The sequence below is a fragment of the Nerophis lumbriciformis genome, linkage group LG06 (genome assembly GCF_033978685.3).
Source record: "Nerophis lumbriciformis linkage group LG06, RoL_Nlum_v2.1, whole genome shotgun sequence".
Taxonomy (NCBI): Eukaryota; Metazoa; Chordata; class Actinopteri; order Syngnathiformes; family Syngnathidae; genus Nerophis; species Nerophis lumbriciformis.
In genome coordinates, this window is record NC_084553.2 from 17395951 (window position 1) to 17414409 (window position 18459).

Genomic DNA, 18459 nt, shown 5'->3' on the forward strand with positions numbered 1-18459 from the left:
TTCCACGTATCTTCTTTCTTTCTCGTCAACCTTTCACTTGGATGGACTTTGGGTGTGGTGAGTAAAATTGCATGAAGGGTTTGTCTTTTGTAATGCAACACCCAGCTCAGGCAAATGCACGTCTCAATTCCTTCCTACCCTACCTACTTTACCTTGTGGGTTTTTTTACCGTCTCTTACCTTACCTAACTTAACTTGACCTCACTTACAGTGTAAAGCATGTGATTTCAGTGACATCCGCAGTGCAAAAACCTAAAAGTAGTAAAGTATGCTTGCTCAAGAGCAAACATGGCCCTGTGATTCATGAAGGTCGCTGTGATGTGTGAATCAGGTTGGTTTACTTTCTCGGGATTCACCAAACAGGTTATTGTCAATGTTTAGTAAACTGACCACTACACCTCTTGAAGTACTACTACTAGTAGTAGATATGCACTTAGCGTGTATAAAGAAGTAATTGGTCAAGTAAATGTTACATTAAACTGCACATATTTATCCGTGTATATAGTAAAAAAGAAACAAATTTAAAGCTCGTTTTACATGGGGAAAATCTGTAAGAAGCAAACAAGTTCAAACATGACTTTTCAGGAATGTTAATCCCACCTGAGGACAGACTTTCCTGAATGTGTATATCACGTTGTTGTACACAGGAACACATTTTTATGGCCTACCAATCGTATTGATTTATTTCATCTGCAGTTGTACCTTGATTGTACTTTTATTCTTTAACAAATTCTCTCTGCTTTGTTGCTCCCCCCCCTCCTGCCCCGCCATGTGCTTGTAGGTGTGTAGGCGGAGCTAAAGACTTACCTGCAGACAGCAGAAATACTTCCTGCTACACCCTCTGTGTTCTCAAGTGAGAGAGAATGTTTCATGCAATACCTGTACCAGTAGCAGTACTATTTCCTGAACTCGTCAACATAAATTGACTGTCTCTGGCAGCGGATACAAGGTACAGTATTTCATCATCATTTTTACCTACTGAAACCAAAATGTATGTTGTCGAATATAAAATACCACATACTCAATACTGTTAGGTTCAAATGTGCTTTCGGTGGAAATGTGACTTATACTAGAAATTTATCACAGGTTTTCCTGGAATTAATGCCTGTATGTCAGAGAGGGACACACGGTAGATAATGGATAGATGGATGGATGTCAGCTCAATCCTATTAAAACAAAATGAAAACTTAAGAGAAGCTTTTTGTCGTCATTGTATGCTGTAGTTGCTGATCCTGGTATAAGTATTTATTGTGTAAAATAATGTATCTTTTAGAAAGGCAGGGTTTCCTTTACAGTGGCCATTCTCACACATCGTTCCAATGTAATTTCAGGATGTGAGATTTTTTGCATGGTGATGTTTGAAACACCCCCACACTGCTGCTGTGTGTCTGGTGGTCGTGACATTGCAATATGGCACATTTTGGTATCGACTAGATGCCATGATCTAGGAGTGGATTTAAGATTGAACCAGGGGGTTATCCAAATGTTTGTAGGTTTCTTAGCATTTGCTTTTTTTTATTATTGATATTGCATCTCAACTTTCAAATTCTGTCCAACTTAAAGCAGATAATAATCATTTGACTACACTGATAAATTAACACAAACACTTATTACATTTGTATGTGAAACAGAGTAGCGTATTGCTGATATAATGATTTTTAGTGAAAAGGGATGAAAACCCTGTGATAGGCTTTCAATATCCCTTTTGCTACAAATTGTAAAAAAAAAAATTGCCTTGGTGCAAATGCCAGTGTGGGCAAATGACCTGAGCGCAGAGAGACACTCACTGTCATCCAGTGACTTGGGCTTTTGGACTGTTAAGACCAGTGGTCCCCAACCACCTGGCCGCAGCCCGGTACCGGTCCGTGGATCGATTGGTAGCGGGCCACACAAGAAATTAAAAAAAAAAAAAATATATATATATATATATATATATATTTTTTTTTTTTTTTTTTTTTTTTTTTTTATTGAATCAACATAAAAAACACAAGATACACTTACAATTGGGGCGGTATAGCTCGGTTGGTAGAGCGGCTTGAGGGTTGCAGGTTCGATCCCCGCTTCCGCCATCCTAGTCACTGCCGTTGTGTCCTTGGGCAAGACACTTTACCCACCTGCTCCCAGTGCCACCCACACTGGTTTAAAAATGTAACTTAGATATTGGGTTTCACAATGTAAAGCGCTTTGAGTCACTTGAGAAAAAGCGCTATATAAATGTAATTCACTTCACTTCACTTCACTACAATTAGTGCACCAACCCAAAAAAAAACTCCCTCCCCCATTTACACTCATTCACACTCATTCGCACAAAAGGGTTGTTTCTTTCTGTTATTAATATTTCTGGTTCCTACATTATATATCAATATAGATCAATACAGTCTGCAGGGATACAGTCCGTAAGCACACACGGTTGTATCTAAAAAAACATATTTTTGTACAAGTTCACTCTATTTTTGCTGAATTTGGTATAATATCCATTTATTTTCTATAGTGCCTGTCTCCATTATGGTTGCAGGTAAGCTCGAGCCTATCCCAGCTGACTTTGAACGAGAGGCAAGGTACACCCTGGATTGGTCACACACACAAGAACATGCAAACACGACACAAAGATGTTCCAACAAAGATTTGAACCGTTGATCTCCTGACAGACCAACCTGAGTTATTGTATAATCAAATTAAGTAATCGGAATATTCTATTGATATTGTAAGTTTGTGTAAAATAATTGTATTTATTAAGTTGGCCGACAGGATAAACAAGGACATTATTCTAAACTGAAAAAACACAAACATTATAACATGCATCAGGAAAATGCGGCAAATGTCAAAAACACTCGCAAACCCTAGAACAAAAAACTGAACTGAAGTGAAACACATGTATGACAGAAGAAAAAAAATGCTACATCTCGGCACATAATGGAAGTTTGCAAAGCAAGTTGGAGGTTAGCCTGGCAAGCAGGATATCTCTCAGGTCTGATGCCTGGCCAACTTCTATTTCTGTACTGAACTTGCAGCATTTGCATCACGCATGTGTTTTGGGGTTTTGGGTGTGTTTTGTGGCTTTTGTAAAGTTAAAGGTAAAGTTAAAGTACCCATGATTGTCACACACACACTAGGTGTGGCGAAATTATTCTCTGCATTTGACACATCACCCTTGACCACCCCCCGGGAGGTGAGGGGAGCAGTGAGCAGCAGCGGTGGCCGCGCCCAGGAATCATTTTTGGTGATTTAACCTCCAATTCCAACCCCAAGCAGGGAGGTAATGGGTAATTGTGTTATAGTCTTTGGTATGACTCGGCCGGGGTTTGAACTCACAACCTACCGATCTCAAGGCGGACACTCTAACCACTAGGTTTTCCTGTTGGTTTTGGATTATTTCTGTTTCGAAGCTTTAAACTTCGCTTAGCATTTTCACCAGCCAATTACCGTAATAAAAATACAGTATATTTTAAGATAATGTACACTGTAAAAAAAAAATCTGTAATAAAACGGTCATCAACTTGCAGCCATGGCTGCCAAACGAAAACCATAAAATTAAAGTAAAACATTGTAAACCAAATAATGATCAAAAACATTATATTTACAGAAAATTTCATGAAACGTTTTGCGGAAAAATATCGTAATTTTACAGATTTTTACTAAATTATTAAGATCAACCACCTTTAATAAAGTGACGATGCAAACAGTTCTGCAGAAAAATACCTTTATTCTACAGAGTTTTTCCAAATTATTACGATCAAACACCTTTAATGAAGTGACAATGCTGGCAGTTTCACAGAAAAATACAATTATTTTACACATTTTTTCTGAATTGTTAAGATCAAACACCCTTAATAAAGTGACGATGCAAACAGTTCTGCAGAAAAATACCTTTATTCTACAGCATGGGTGTCGAACTCTGGCCCGTGGGCTAAATTTGGCCCGCCGTGTAATTTCACTTGGCCCTTGAGGCGATATCAAATTAACACTAAAGCTGGCCCGCCAATTATATATTGCGACGGTGCCGCGGTAACACCGCATTCACCGCTAATTCTAATACTTGCCAACCCTCCCGGGAGTCTTCCAAACATCAGCGCCCTTCCCGAAAATCGTCACGTCTGCTTTTCAGCCAGACCAACGAGTGCTGGCCCAGTCACATAACATGTGCGGCTTCTGCACGCACACACAATTAAATGCAACGCATACTTCATCAACAGCGATACAGGTTACACTGAGGGTAGCCGAATAAAAAAGTTAACACTGTTAGAAATATACGCCACACTGTGAATCCACACCAAACAAGAATGACAAACACATTTCGGGAGAACATCCGCATCGTAACACAACATAAACACGTGGCGTATATTTCTAACAGTGTTAAAGTTTTTTATACTGGCATCCTCAGTGTAACCTGTATCGCTGTTGATGAAGTATGCGTTGCATTCACTCGTGTGTGCGTACAAAAGCCGCACATATCTTGTGACTGGGTCTGAAGGATGTTAGAATGGATGAAAAGCGGACGTGACGATAGCTCGTAGAGTACGCTAAAGGCAGTGCATTTAAGGCACGCCCCCAAGACTGTGGTCCGGGTGGATGGGATATAATGACTGATGAACAGCTTCTTTCGATAATGAAGGTTGACTCAGCTCAAAGCCTGAGCCCCGACATTAATGAACTAGCATCCAAGAAAAGATGCCAGGTATCTGGCTTGGGCACATCAGATTAGATCAGTGTGTTGCATACTGAGCAGTTTAAAGTCCTGAATGGTTGTTTTATTCATTGTTATTTTATTTTCAAATTTATTAGCCTGTGGAAAAAGTTAATGTTGATATTTACCTCAGAAGGCTGCAAATAAAAAGAGGCATTCCATTTTTATTTAAATTGTATTTGATATGCCATTGATGTTTTTTAATTATTATCATTATTATTTGAAACTCGATTTTGCATGTCACTATAAAGTTATATGAGCCTTGCTTGTTCAATATTCAATGCAAAACTTGTTTGGGTCCCTATTAAAAGGTAAATTTGTTCAACCTTGGCCCGCGGCTTTGTTCAGTTTTAAATTTTGGCCCACTCTGTATTTGAGTTTGACACCCCTGTGTTAGATTGTTAGTATGGACATAGACTTTCATACAACAAGCTACATATTTAATGAAAGATAATTATTGTAATTTTACATGAATTTGAAAGTAATTTGAGAAAACAGAAAATGCTATATATATGTTTGGTATTTTTCTGTAAAAAAATTGAAATATACATAGTTTGTCATTACTGGCATATTACTTAAAATTTCAGGCGGATTGTTTATTTACAGATAATGTCTTCAATTCTATAAACTATTTAAAAAATATTAGAAAATTTACAGTAGAAATTTAGAGTAAATTAACCATAAAAATAGGATTTTTTTTTTTACAGTGTAACTATGTAACAACATAATAAACAGACTTATTTTGTATTACATAAAAGGCCCTAATGGATCCAGGGGTTAGCATGTTATCCTCACAGTCAGGACACTGATGTTTAGATCTTGCATGTTTCCGTGCATGCGACCATATGTGAACCCAATCTCAACATGTACTACTTTTCCAGTGTTCAAGGTAAAGGTAGTTTGAATTAATCTTTTAAATTGTATTTGTTAAATACATACTTGCCAACCCTCCCGGATTTTCCGGGAGACTCCCGAAATTCAGCGTCTCTCCCGAAAACCTCCCGGGACAAATTTTCTCCCGAAAATCTGGAGAGCGGACCTGAGTGACGTGTTGACAGCCTGTTTTCACGTCTGCTTTCCCACAATATAAAGCATGCCTGCCCAATCACGTTATAACTGTAGAATGATGGAGGGCGAGTTCTTGGTTTCTTATGTGGGTTTATTGTTAGGCAGTTTTATTAACGTCCTCCCAGCGCGGTAACAACACACAACAACAGCAGTCAAGTTTTCGTTTACAGTAAAACAGTTCGTCTGCCGTAAACAGCAATGTTGTGACACTTTTAAACAGGACAATACTGCCATCTACTGTACATGCATATGTGACCCACCCATAATGTGTCACATTTTTGTGTTGATTTATTTATTTTATTTTGTGGTTTGAATTCGTTTTTGGAGCTGTCATTACACATTTATCAGTATTCACATTGGTCAGTAGGGGGCAGTAGGGCGTTTCTTCCCAATTGAATGCTATCACCTGCAGACCGGAAGTGTCTTGTCATTCTGATGAGAGCGACCAGTCTGTGAACAATTGAAACGTCCTGTGTGCTTTTTCCTCCTGTATAACAGGTTAGTTTTGGTGAATCAACTCATTGAATAATATCCATGTGATCTTTATAAGTTTAAGTACACATTCTGATGGTGGAGCCTAACTCTAAAGTGTTTGTGAGTTATAGTTTGTATTTGTGAATGAATCCAGTGCACAGCTGCAGTAATCAATACAAAATGGCGACGTGAGTATGCAATGTTTATATAGGAACTTCTGATCCTAATTCAGACTCCCAAATTTCTTATTGATTTTATAATGTATATTTGTATAATGTGTGTGTTCTGAAATAGTGACACAGAATAGAACAAGGATGGACAATTCAACCCTTAACTCAACAATGAGTAGATGAGTGTTATGTGTGTGTATATGTGTAAATAAATGAACACTGAAATTCAAATATTTATTTTATTTATATATGTATATATATATAGATATATATATAGCTAGAATTCGCTGAAAGTCAAGTATTTCTAAATATATATATACATATCTTAACCACGCCCCCAACCACGCCCCACCCCCGACCACGCCCCCCACCCCCCACCTCCCGAAATCGGAGGTCTCAAGGTTGGCAAGTATGTAAATATGCAATCAGATCAATGTGCAGTACACTCTTAGTATAGCATATACAGCAGTGATCCTCAACAGGCGGACCGCGGTCCATGTCCGGACCCAGCGACGTGTCCGTCCGGACCCAGCACGAATTATAGTAAAAAAATAAAAAATAAAAATAAAAAGTTTTTATTTATTTTTATTTTTATTATTATAATTATAATTATTATAAAAAATATAATAATTGTATTCATCTGTGAGTTATCGCTAGCGCAAGTCAACGTTCTTCGTTGTTTTTAGTCAAATATCTCCACGTTTCGTTTACACTTCTCGTGTCTCACTCACTCCGTCCCTCTCTCTCTCTCTCTCTGAGAGAGAGAGAGAGCGAGAGAACGCCACTCTGATTGGCTAATTCCGGGTTATGGGTTGTCATCTCGATCACAACGACGCGCTGATAGGCTGTTACCACCTGGGTCATACACATGTGCAGTGCACAGTGCATGGAACCTTTCGCTGCAGGCACACAGTTGTCTCGTATCGCTACTTCGCTAACTGTTCACTCGTCAGTCACTGAATGTGAATCAAATCACAATGGCATGCTCCAAGTTGGCTCAGGCTGGTAAAAGAAAGGTGGACAGGGAAAACCGACGTTTCAAGGAAGAATGGACAGAGCAATATGTTTTCATCCTACCTATTGCAAGTACCAGACCAATGTGTCTAATATGCAACAGTACTGTTGCTCTGGTGAAAAGTGAACATCTGAAACGTCACTATCTGAAAGAGCACCGCGAATTTGAAGAGACATTTCCTCATGATTCAGAGCTAAGAAAAAAAGAAATCACGAGGCTGAAAAAGTCATATGAAACATCAAGCAAGATTTTTGTTAAATCTATGACACAACAACAAATAGCAACAGAGCAGTAACGTGCAGTGAGGTTGATGGCTGGTGAGGCACTGACTTCATCACAGTCAGATTTACAAACATATGAACCCTAAAGAGTATCTTATTCACCATTTGATTGGCAGCAGTTAACGGGTTATGTTTAAAAGCTCATACCAGCATTCTTCCCTGCTTGGCACTCAGCATCAAGGCTTGGAATTGGGGGTTAAATCACCAAAAATTATTCCCGGGCACAGCGCCGCTGCTGCCCACTGCTCCCCTCACCTCCCAGGGGGTTATCAAGGGATGGGTCAAATGCAGAGGACACATTTTTTCAAAGTTCTTATTTATTTTTGTTTCAAAGAAAATATTTCATGTATTTTATTGGATATTTATTTTATTTTTGTTAATTTTAAGAAAATGTTTACCTCCTGCTACTATATAAGCTTGACCGATAATAAACGGACCCAGCCTGTTTAAAAAAAAACATTTGTGGACCTTCAAGATTTGTACTTGAGGACCACAATACAGTATTTTACAATTAATTTTATACAACACTTGACATTCTATTTCCAGGGGACGCAAATGGCAGCAATTAGGTGGCATGACCCTAATAAACAATGTACAACTATAACAATACTCTAAATCTGACGGTATGCAAATATAACAATATATAATAAATTATATAAATGATGTAACAATAGAGAAAAAACACATATCTATGAAAATAAACTGAGAAAACAAACAAAAAAAGACATTATTGATTCAATACGGATATTAGAATTGGTATCGATGAAATTGATCATTTGAGTTGCCCTTACAGTTTGCTTCCTCCTGCACGTGGGCGGCAAAGAACACGGTCTGCATGTCCGCGCAGATAATAATAGCATTATATTTATAGTGTACATATAACTCATATTTTTATTGACAACATTGGGAGACTGTTGGCAGCTTTTGCTCGCTATATTTGAGTGAGTCGTTTAAAAATTATGTCAAAATACCGCCACAGGCGCGTCTGTTATTTCAAAGCAAACACATTAAAAAACATATTCACTCCGCCTGATGATGGAAGGATGATTTGACAACTTTCATTCGTACTATGTCGTTTAATTATGTGAGTTTATTGATGCAGAATTTTGGATATTCATTTGTAGATGCTCGCCATATTGCTCCTATAGTCGGTCATTTTAACACAGAATGTGTTTTATGTTGTATATTCGGAGATAAAAAACCCTCTTTAAGGTATGTTTTCTGAACTTTAGATCGAAATGTTGTCTTTTGCCTTGCAAAGGAATTCATGACAAAAAATAATCAGCATGTAGTCGTGCGTATCCACGCAACAGCGCCGCAGAGAAATACATGTGTTTTTTTACACGGAGATGTTTAGTTTCGCGATGCAGTGTCAAGACGAAGCCGTGGACACATACAAACACCGAAACACAATCGATGACTCTGGTAAGAACGCTTTTCTGTTGCATTTTATTCACTGTATGTTAGCAGATAGGTTGGTGAATTTTGACTGTGAATGTGCATATTTACACTTGGCTTCAGTCGTGTGCGAATGACTCGCTCGAAGGGACATTTTCAAATATATATATATATATATATATATATATATATACATAACCCCCATGCAGCTCCAAATGACCGCGGTCGACCGGAGCAAACATGCAGCAATTCTTAACGTCCAAACGCTCCGAACACAGAATTGTCAATCAAAACCAAATGCAAACCAACACTATAAAATACACGCAACTGGAGTATTATGTCATCCTATAAACGCTGCAGGATCCAAAACAAATGCAAAGGGAAACTGCTGCAATGCCAAAAAACACATGCAAGAAATTCTGCAAGTTCACCGAACACAATGTAAAGTTGGTAGAATGTAATAAATTATGTTAATTCATGATTTTGGTAATGGCAGCACAGTGAAAACGGGGTTAGTGCGAGTGCCACACAATAAAAAGGTACTGGATTCGATCACTAAGCCCGGGGTCTTTCTGTGTGGAATTTGACTGTGTGGGTTCCCTCCAGGTTCTCCGGCTTCCTCCCAACTCCAAACACATGCACCTGGGGATAGGTTGATTGGCAACACTAAATTGGCCCTAGTATGTGAATGTGAGTGTGAATGTTATCTATCTGTGTCGACTTGTCCAGGGTGTACCCCGCCTACCGCCGGAATGCAGCTGAGATAGGCTCCAGCACCCCCCGCGACCCCAAAAGGGAGAAGCGGTAGAAATGGATTGATGGATGGATTTTGTCTTAAGGCTTTAAAGACTACAATCCCCCACTTCTGGTGTCCCTGCTAACCTGGGTGACTTCTGTTGTGTTCTGTGAACTTGCAAAATTTCTCTCATGCATGTGTTTTGGGGGGTTTGTGTTTTTTTTTTGGTCATAATTTTAATTTTGGGGTTTGCTTTTGTTTTTGATCCTGCATAGGGGGTGGGGTTTAAATACCTAACTGGCTACTATTGGTGCAAACTTGTTATTTTAATGACGTTTTTTATTTTTACTTTGAAGGGCTGACTTCACAGATTACAAGATGTGTTACTAAGGATGTGAATCTTACAATGACTCACGATTCAATTCCATTTTGATTGTTGGGGTGACGATTTGATTCAGAATTGATTCTCGATTCAACACAATACTCAATTGAAACGGATTCTTGCAAGTTTTTGTTTGGTATGCAAGTTATACTAAAACATTTTCAAAACAGGTTACACAAGCAGATATGGCCTAAAATATGTCTTTTTAAAAATCAACCTTACACTGATGTTTTTTTCAAGAGCTGCTGTGCTGACATGCAAGTTAAACACAGTATACTGTATATCCATTCAAATAAGTAAAACACAAAATAGTAAAACAACTGCATAACACTCATATAAGCAGAAGTGTGTGTACCGGGAAAAAAAGAGTTAACAGGGTTAGTTTGGACGTTGCTGAGTGTTTGTACATGTGGACTATCGTACCATATTTGTTGGCCCTTAGACAATTTTCTATTCATAAAATAAATACAGTACAATATGATGCATACAATCAAAAGACAAAATATCATAATATTGGAACAAGGTATCACACTAACAATGGGGCAAACCAGGCTTGCTGATGAGGGACGGCCTTCACCCTAACCAGGAAGGCGCCATCATCCTGTCTAAGAATATAGACTACTGTTTAAGTCACATTTGACTAACTACACTAGAGCAAGCCCGGTCACAGGCAATTACAGAGCCTGCTAGTCCGGGTGAGGAGTCAGTTAAGCTAGAACTAGCCAGCACCAGGCTGGATAATTCCTGTACGCATAGCAATTTTCTTAGAATAACACACAACTCACATAATGTGTTTTCTGTTGTGAATGTGTCCGGGGTAGATATGCATTCTACTGAGGTGGCAAATCATGATGCGTTCAGTCGATCGCAGCATCAAGCAAACAATCTGAAAATTCGCGTCGTATCAATTCCTAGATATGGTCGAAACTATTTAAAGTGCACTACGTATAATAAACGCAACATTATTAATATTTCTACTACGGATAATTTAAACAAAAACTCGTCAAAACAGCCCAATACTTATAATATGGGCTTTTTAAACATAAGATCATTGTCTCCTAAAACGTTATTAGTTAATGAGGTCATTAGAGACAACAATCTTAACGTCATTGGTCTTAGCGAAACCTGGCTCAAACCAGACAAATTTTTTGCGCTAAATGAGGCATCTCCTCCTAACTATACGAATGCGCATATTGCCCGTCCCCTTAAAAGGGGTGGGGGGGGGGTCGCACTAATATACAATGAAAACTTTAACCTTACCCCTAACCTAAATAATAAATACAAATCGTTTGAGGTGCTTACTATGAGGTCTGTCGCACCGCTGCCTCTCGATATGGCTGTTATCTACCGCCCCCCAGGGCCCTACTCGGACTTTATTAATGAATTCTCAGAGTTCGTTGCTGATCTAGTGACGCACGCAGACAATATAATCATAATGGGGGACTTTAATATCCATATGAATACCCCATCGGACCCTCAGTGCGTGGCGCTCCAGACTATAATTGATAGCTGTGGTCTTACACAAATAATAAATGAACCTACGCATCGCAACGGCAATACGATAGATCTAGTGCTGGTCAGGGGTGTCACCACCTCCAAAGTTATGGTACTCCCGTATACTAAAGTAATGTCCGATCATTACCTTATAAAATTCGAAGTTCTGACTCATTGTCAACAAACTAATAATAATAATAACTGCTATAGCAGCCGCAACATTAATGCCGCCACAACGATGACTCTTGCTGACCTACTGCCTTCGGTAATGGCACCATTCCCAAATTATGTCGGCTCTATTGATAACCTCACTAACAACTTTGACAATGCCCTGCGCAAAACCATTGATAGTATAGCACCGCTAAAACAAAAAAGGGCCCCTAAAAGGCGCACCCCATGGTTTACAGAGGAAACCAGAGCTCATAAATTATCATGTAGAAAGTTGGAACGCAAATGGCGCGCGACCAAGCTTGAGGTTTTCCATCAACAAAAACGACCCTAAATTTTTGTTTAGTACAGTAGCATCGCTAACCCAACAAGGGACTCCTCCCAATAGCTCCACCCACTCGGCAGATGACTTTATGAATTTCTTTAATAAGAAAATTGAACTCATTAGAAAGGAGATTAAAGACAACGCATCCCAGCTACAACTGGGTTCTATGAACACAGATACAACTGTATCTACGACGGATACTGCAATACAAAATAGTCTCTCTCTTTTTGATGAAATAACATTAGAGGAACTATTACAGCGTGTAAGTGGGATAAAACAAACAACATGTTTACTTGACCCACTTCCTGGGAAACTTATCAAGGAGCTTTTTGTATTATTAGGTCCATCAGTGCTAAATATTATAAACTTATCACTTTCCTCTGGCACTGTTCCCCTAGCATTCAAGAAAGCGGTTATTCATCCTCTGCTCAAAAGACCTAACCTTGATCCTGACCTCATGGTAAACTACCGACCGGTGTCCCACCTTCCCTTTATTTCGAAAATCCTCGAAAAAATTGTCGCACAGCAGCTAAATGAACACTTAGTGTCTGACAATCTCTGTGAACCTTTTCAATCCGGTTTCAGGGCAAATCACTCTACGGAGACAGCCCTCGCAAAAATGACTAATGATCTACTGCTAACGATGGATTCTGATGCGTCATCTATGTTGCTGCTTCTTGATCTTAGCGCTGCTTTCGATACCGTCGATCATAATATTTTATTAGAGCGTATCAAAACACGTATTGGTATGTCAGACTTAGCTTTGTCGTGGTTTAACTCTTATCTTACTGACAGGATGCAATGCGTCTCCCATAATAATGTGACCTCGGACTATGTTAAGGTAACGTGCGGAGTTCCTCAGGGTTCGGTTCTTGGCCCTGCACTCTTTAGTATTTACATGCTGCCGCTAGGCGACATCATACGCAAATACGGTGTTAGCTTTCATTGCTATGCTGATGACACCCAACTCTACATGCCCCTAAAGCTGACCAACACGCCGGATTGTAGTCAGCTGGAGGCGTGTCTTAATGAAATTAAACAATGGATGTCCGCTAACTTCTTGCAACTCAACGCCAAGAAAACGGAAATGCTGATTATCGGTCCTGCTAAACACCGACATTTATTTAATAATACCACCTTAACATTTGACAACCAAACAATTACACAAGGCGAATCAGTAAAGAATCTGGGTATTATCTTCGACCCAACTCTCTCGTTTGAATCACACATTAAGAGTGTTACTAAAACGGCCTTCTTTCATCTCCGTAATATCGCTAAAATTCGTTCTATTTTATCCACTAGCGACGCTGAGATCATTATTCATGCGTTCGTTACGTCTCGTCTCGACTACTGTAACGTATTATTTTCGGGTCTCCCTATGTCTAGCATTAAAAAATTACAGTTGGTACAAAATGCGGCTGCTAGACTTTTGACAAGAACAAGAAAGTTTGATCATATTACGCCTATACTGGCTCACCTGCACTGGCTTCCTGTGCACTTAAGAAGTGACTTTAAGGTTTTACTACATACGTATAAAATACTACACGGTCTAGCTCCGTCCTATCTTGTCGATTGCATTGTACCATATGTCCCGGCAAGAAATCTGCGTTCAAAGAACTCCGGCTTATTAGTGATTCCCAGAGCCCAAAAAAAGTCTGCGGGCTATAGAGCGTTTTCTATTCGGGCTCCAGTACTATGGAATGCCCTCCCGGTAACAATTAGAGATGCTACCTCAGTAGAAGCATTTAAGTCCCATCTTAAAACTCATTTGTATACTCTAGCCTTTAAATAGCCCCCCTGTTAGACCAGTTGATCTTCCGTTTCTTTTCTTTTCTCCTCTGCTCCCCTTTTCCTTGAGGGGGGGGGGGCACAGGTCCGGTGGCCATGGATGAAGTGCTGGCTGTCCAGAGTCGGGACCCGGGGTGGACCGCTCGCCTGTGCATCGGCTGGGAACATCTCTACGCTGCTGACCCGTCTCCGCTCGGGATGGTGTCCTGTTGGCCCCACTATGGACTGGACTCTTACTATTATATTGGATCCACTATGGACTGGACTCTCACAATATTATGTCAGACCCACTCGACATCCATTGCTTTCGGTCTCCCCTAGAGGGGGGGGGTTACCCACATATGCGGTCCTCTCCAAGGTTTCTCATAGTCATTCACATCGACGTCCCACTGGGGTGAGTTTTTCCTTGCCCGTATGTGGGCTTTGTACCGAGGATGTCGTTGTGGCTTGTGCAGCCCTTTGAGACACTTGTGATTTAGGGCTATATAAATAAAGATTGATTGATTGATTGATTGATAATTATTGAAATATATGATATTTAGAACAGCCTTTACTGTACAAAACGTAACGCTGGCTTAACAAAATCTATTTTCTATGTTTTTAACTAATGACAATACATCTACTAAAATGTTGCTCAATTGGGAAAAATTCCCATTCCCTTCCAATTCCATAATTTGCTTGTGATTATAATTTGAATATTTATTGTTGAATGTTTATATTTATGATGATTTTATCCACATTATTGGAGTTTATTTATGAAAGATAGAGTATTTTTAATATTTCATATTGTAGCAAGTTTGAATACCAACACGTTATTAACTTGCACTCTTAAACACTTTCATAACTGGCAATCTCAGATCAGCAATACCAAATACTACAATTTAAAGAAGCAGTGTGTGATGAGCAGTGTTTGGAAAATTGTTTTAAAAAAAATATGTAATTATAGTTTTCCAGTTACTCGTTCCTCTGCAAAGCAATAATTGGATTACTAACATAATTATTCTTTAATAAGTGTAATTTAATTACTAAGTAGGTAATAATTGAGTTAAAAAAAGATTTAAAAAATTCATGGCATATGAGGGCAGCATGGTGAAACGGGGGTGAGTACATGTGCCTCACAATACGAAGGTCCTGGGTTCGATCCCCGGGTTCCGGGTCTTTCTGTGTGGCGTTTGCATGTTCTCCCTGTGACTTTGTGGGTTCCCTCCGGGTACTCCGGCTTCCTCCCACCTCCAAAGACATGCACCTGGGGATAGGTTGATTGGCAACACTAAATTGGCCCTAGTGTGTGAATGTGTGTGTGAATGTTGTCTGTCTATCTGTGTTGGCCCTGCAATAAGGTGGCGACTTGTCCAGGGTGTACCCCGCCTACCGCCAGAATGCAGCTGAGATAGGCTCCAGCACCCCCCAAGACCCCAAAAGGGACAAGTGGTAGAAAATGGATGGATGAACATGGGGCATATGAAGTTCAAAGATGTTTCATGAAAGCACAGTGGTGCCTGTTGCCAAGTGACATGTGACGTAAGCAAGGGAGCCAGACAGAGCAGCGTTAGCTAGTTATGTTTGTTAGCTTTTGGGGGTTAGGGTTGTGCCATGGGATCACCTGTATCCCCAATAGTAGCAAACCTTTACATGGAGGACATGGAAAAGAGAGCTCTAAGCTCTTTTAAGGGAACAGGACCAAGTCATTGGTACACATATGTGGATGACGCATGGGTGAAAATCAGAAACCAAGAAGTGTAAGCCTTCACTGAGTACATTAACTCAGTGGACAAAACATCAAGTTCACACGTGAGGATGTCAGACACAAGTTGTCTTTTTGGACTATGATGTCCACGTTAGAGAAAACAGGGGCCTCTATGTCGAGGTTTACCGAAAGCCTACACATACAAATCAATACCTACTTATTTACTTATTGACTCACACCACCCACTGGAACATAAACTGGGCATTATCAGAACCCTACAACACAGATCTGATAATGTTCCTACCAGCCCACAGGCCAAAGAGAAAAAGGCTAGGCATTTGAGGGAAGCCCTCAAAACCTGTTGTTATCCCAGCCGGTCGTTTGTGAAAAGTGCATCCAGTACCAGAAATAACAAAAACAGAGTGGATGAGGAGAAAAAAGGTGACAGATGCAAAAATATTGTCATTCCATATGTATCAGGTCTATCTGAGAAACTCGGAAGAATTTTTAAAGGGGAACATTATCACCAGACCTATGTAAGCGTCAATATATACCTTAATGTTGCAGAAAAAAGACCATATATTTTTTTAACCGATTTCCGAACTCTAAATGGGTGAATTTTGGCGAATTAAACGCCTTTCTATTATTCGCTCTCGGAGCGATGACGTCACGTCGTGACGTCACATCGGGAAGCAATCCGCCATTTTCTCACTTTCGTCGGTGTGTTGTCGGAGGGTGTAACAACACGAACAGGGACAGATTCAAATTGCACCAGTGGCCCAAAGATGCGAAAGTGGCAAGAAATTGGACGAAATTTGTTCAAAATACGAGGGTGTGGGGAAAGCTGACGAAATGGTCAGTCGTTTGTTCCACACACTTTACCGACAAAAGCTATGCTACGACAGAGATGCCAAGAATGTGTGGATATCCTGCGACACTCAAAGCAGATGCATTTCCAACGATAAAGACCCTAGCATCCCTGGCCTGCTGACATCAACTCCAAAACTGGACAGATCAGCTTTCAGGAAAAGAGAGCGGATGAGGGTATGTCTACAGAATATATTAATTGATGAAAACTTTATTCATTACTCGCGGTTTTACGTAAATTATTATAAATAAACTGTGTTTACCAATAATTTAGCTTAAAAACATTTATTTTTTTCAATCATTCGAGTACATTCGGGTAGTATTGTGTAATGCAGTATTTTGTGTCTATTTAGGTATGGTTAACCTGAGTGCTGAAATCGTGGAAATATATATGTTCTTAGCGCGCCTGAAATGGGCTGTCTGCACTCTCAAAATGCATGTTGTTGCCAAATGTATTTCATATGCTGTAAACCTAGTTCATAGTTGTTAGTTTCCTTTAATGCCAAACAAACACATACCAATCGTTGGTTAGAAGGCGATCGCCAAATTCGTCCTCGCTTTCTCCCGTGTCGCTGGCTGTCGTGTCGTTTTCGTCGGTTTCGCTTGCATACGGTTCAAACCGATATGGCTCAATAGCTTCAGTTTCTTCTTCAATTTCGTTTTCGCTACCTGCCTCCACACTACAACCATCCGTTTCAATACATGCGTAATCTGTTGAATCGCTTAAGCCACTGAAATCCGAGTCTGAATCCGAGCTAATGTCGCTATAATTTGCTGTTCTATCCACCATGTTTGTTTGTATTGGCATCATTGTGTGACGTCACAGGAAAATGGACGGGTGTATATAACGATGGTTAAAATCAGGCACTGGGAACTGATTTTTAATGGTTCTAACTCTTCTGAAATTGTGATAGATTCTGGACAGGGAGGACAGATGGTACGAAAGAGGAGTGAGGAAAGCCTTCGACACCACCTGTCTCCTACACTGTCCTTTCAACCATTCCTAAAAGACTCTGCAATTTAAATGACAGAATGTTTCTAATATCAGTTAAAAACATTCTGGTTACAGAATGTGACCAGAATGTTTCTTGTGCCATTTGTTTGCAACTGAATGTAATGCTAACGTGGGTAATTCAGACTATTTTGGACTGGAAGTAGTCCATCCACAGCCATTGTTCTGCCACACAATACCGCAATGCTAACAAGGGGAAAATACACTTCAACGTGGCGTTGGCTTTGACAGTTAGGATTGCTTGTTTGCATCAAAACAGTTGTTTTTCTCACTATGATAGGGCAAAACCATCCTTGCACAGGCACACCCTCCTGGTTTTGGAGTATACATATTTGGGGTTTTGGCACCAGCCCCTAGACTAGATCTTACTAATTTAAGTCTAAGACTAGATCTGACCAATCTGAGTCTATGATCATAAACTGATGAAGTCTACTCAGATGAGAGGCGAAACGTCTTCTAAGACAAACCATATAGTTCAGTTGCGATCGATTGAATGCCCTGAGAAGTAAAGACAGTGAATGGATGAATGAATATGTCGTGTACCTACGTATGGGGTTCTTACTGTCATTCTCAAACAAGTTTTGTAGTCTGTTGGCATAAATATTACTTGTATTTTAAGACACTTTCGTTGGTGACTTGTCTGAACATATTCTGTAATTATTTTCCTCTAAATTCATCTCACTGTTCCATTCTCAGGAGCTCCCACACTTAACGTCAAGCTGGACGAACTCAACATTATGAGAAGGAGTGACAACTATTGGCCAGTTCCTGGCGAGGAGAAGACCCCGGATTCAAATAACCCCAAGACCCTGAATGACAGTTCAATAGTAAGACTTTTTTTTTTTGACTAGGTAGTGTTTGTCCAATGACTTGGGACCCTCTTCTTCCATGCGCGTAAGAAGGAAGAGGTG

General features: G+C 39.8%; 1 protein-coding gene across 2 annotated transcripts in view; it reads left to right on the plus strand.

Annotated features, from left to right (window-relative positions):
- The first annotated feature begins 842 nt into the window (after positions 1-842).
- ano1a (anoctamin 1, calcium activated chloride channel a) overlaps positions 843-18459 on the plus strand; it is a 185359-nt gene continuing 167742 nt past the window's right edge. Inside the window, exons 1-2 of one of the 2 annotated variants that reach the window (XM_061963822.2) lie at positions 843-948; positions 18245-18375. In XM_061963822.2, coding sequence (XP_061819806.1) covers positions 18286-18375 — 90 coding nt within the window. In that variant the 5' untranslated portion in view covers positions 843-948; positions 18245-18285. Of the gene's footprint in view, positions 949-8805; positions 9117-18244; positions 18376-18459 lie in introns of those variants that run through there. The other variant, XM_061963821.2, reaches the window with a different exon arrangement.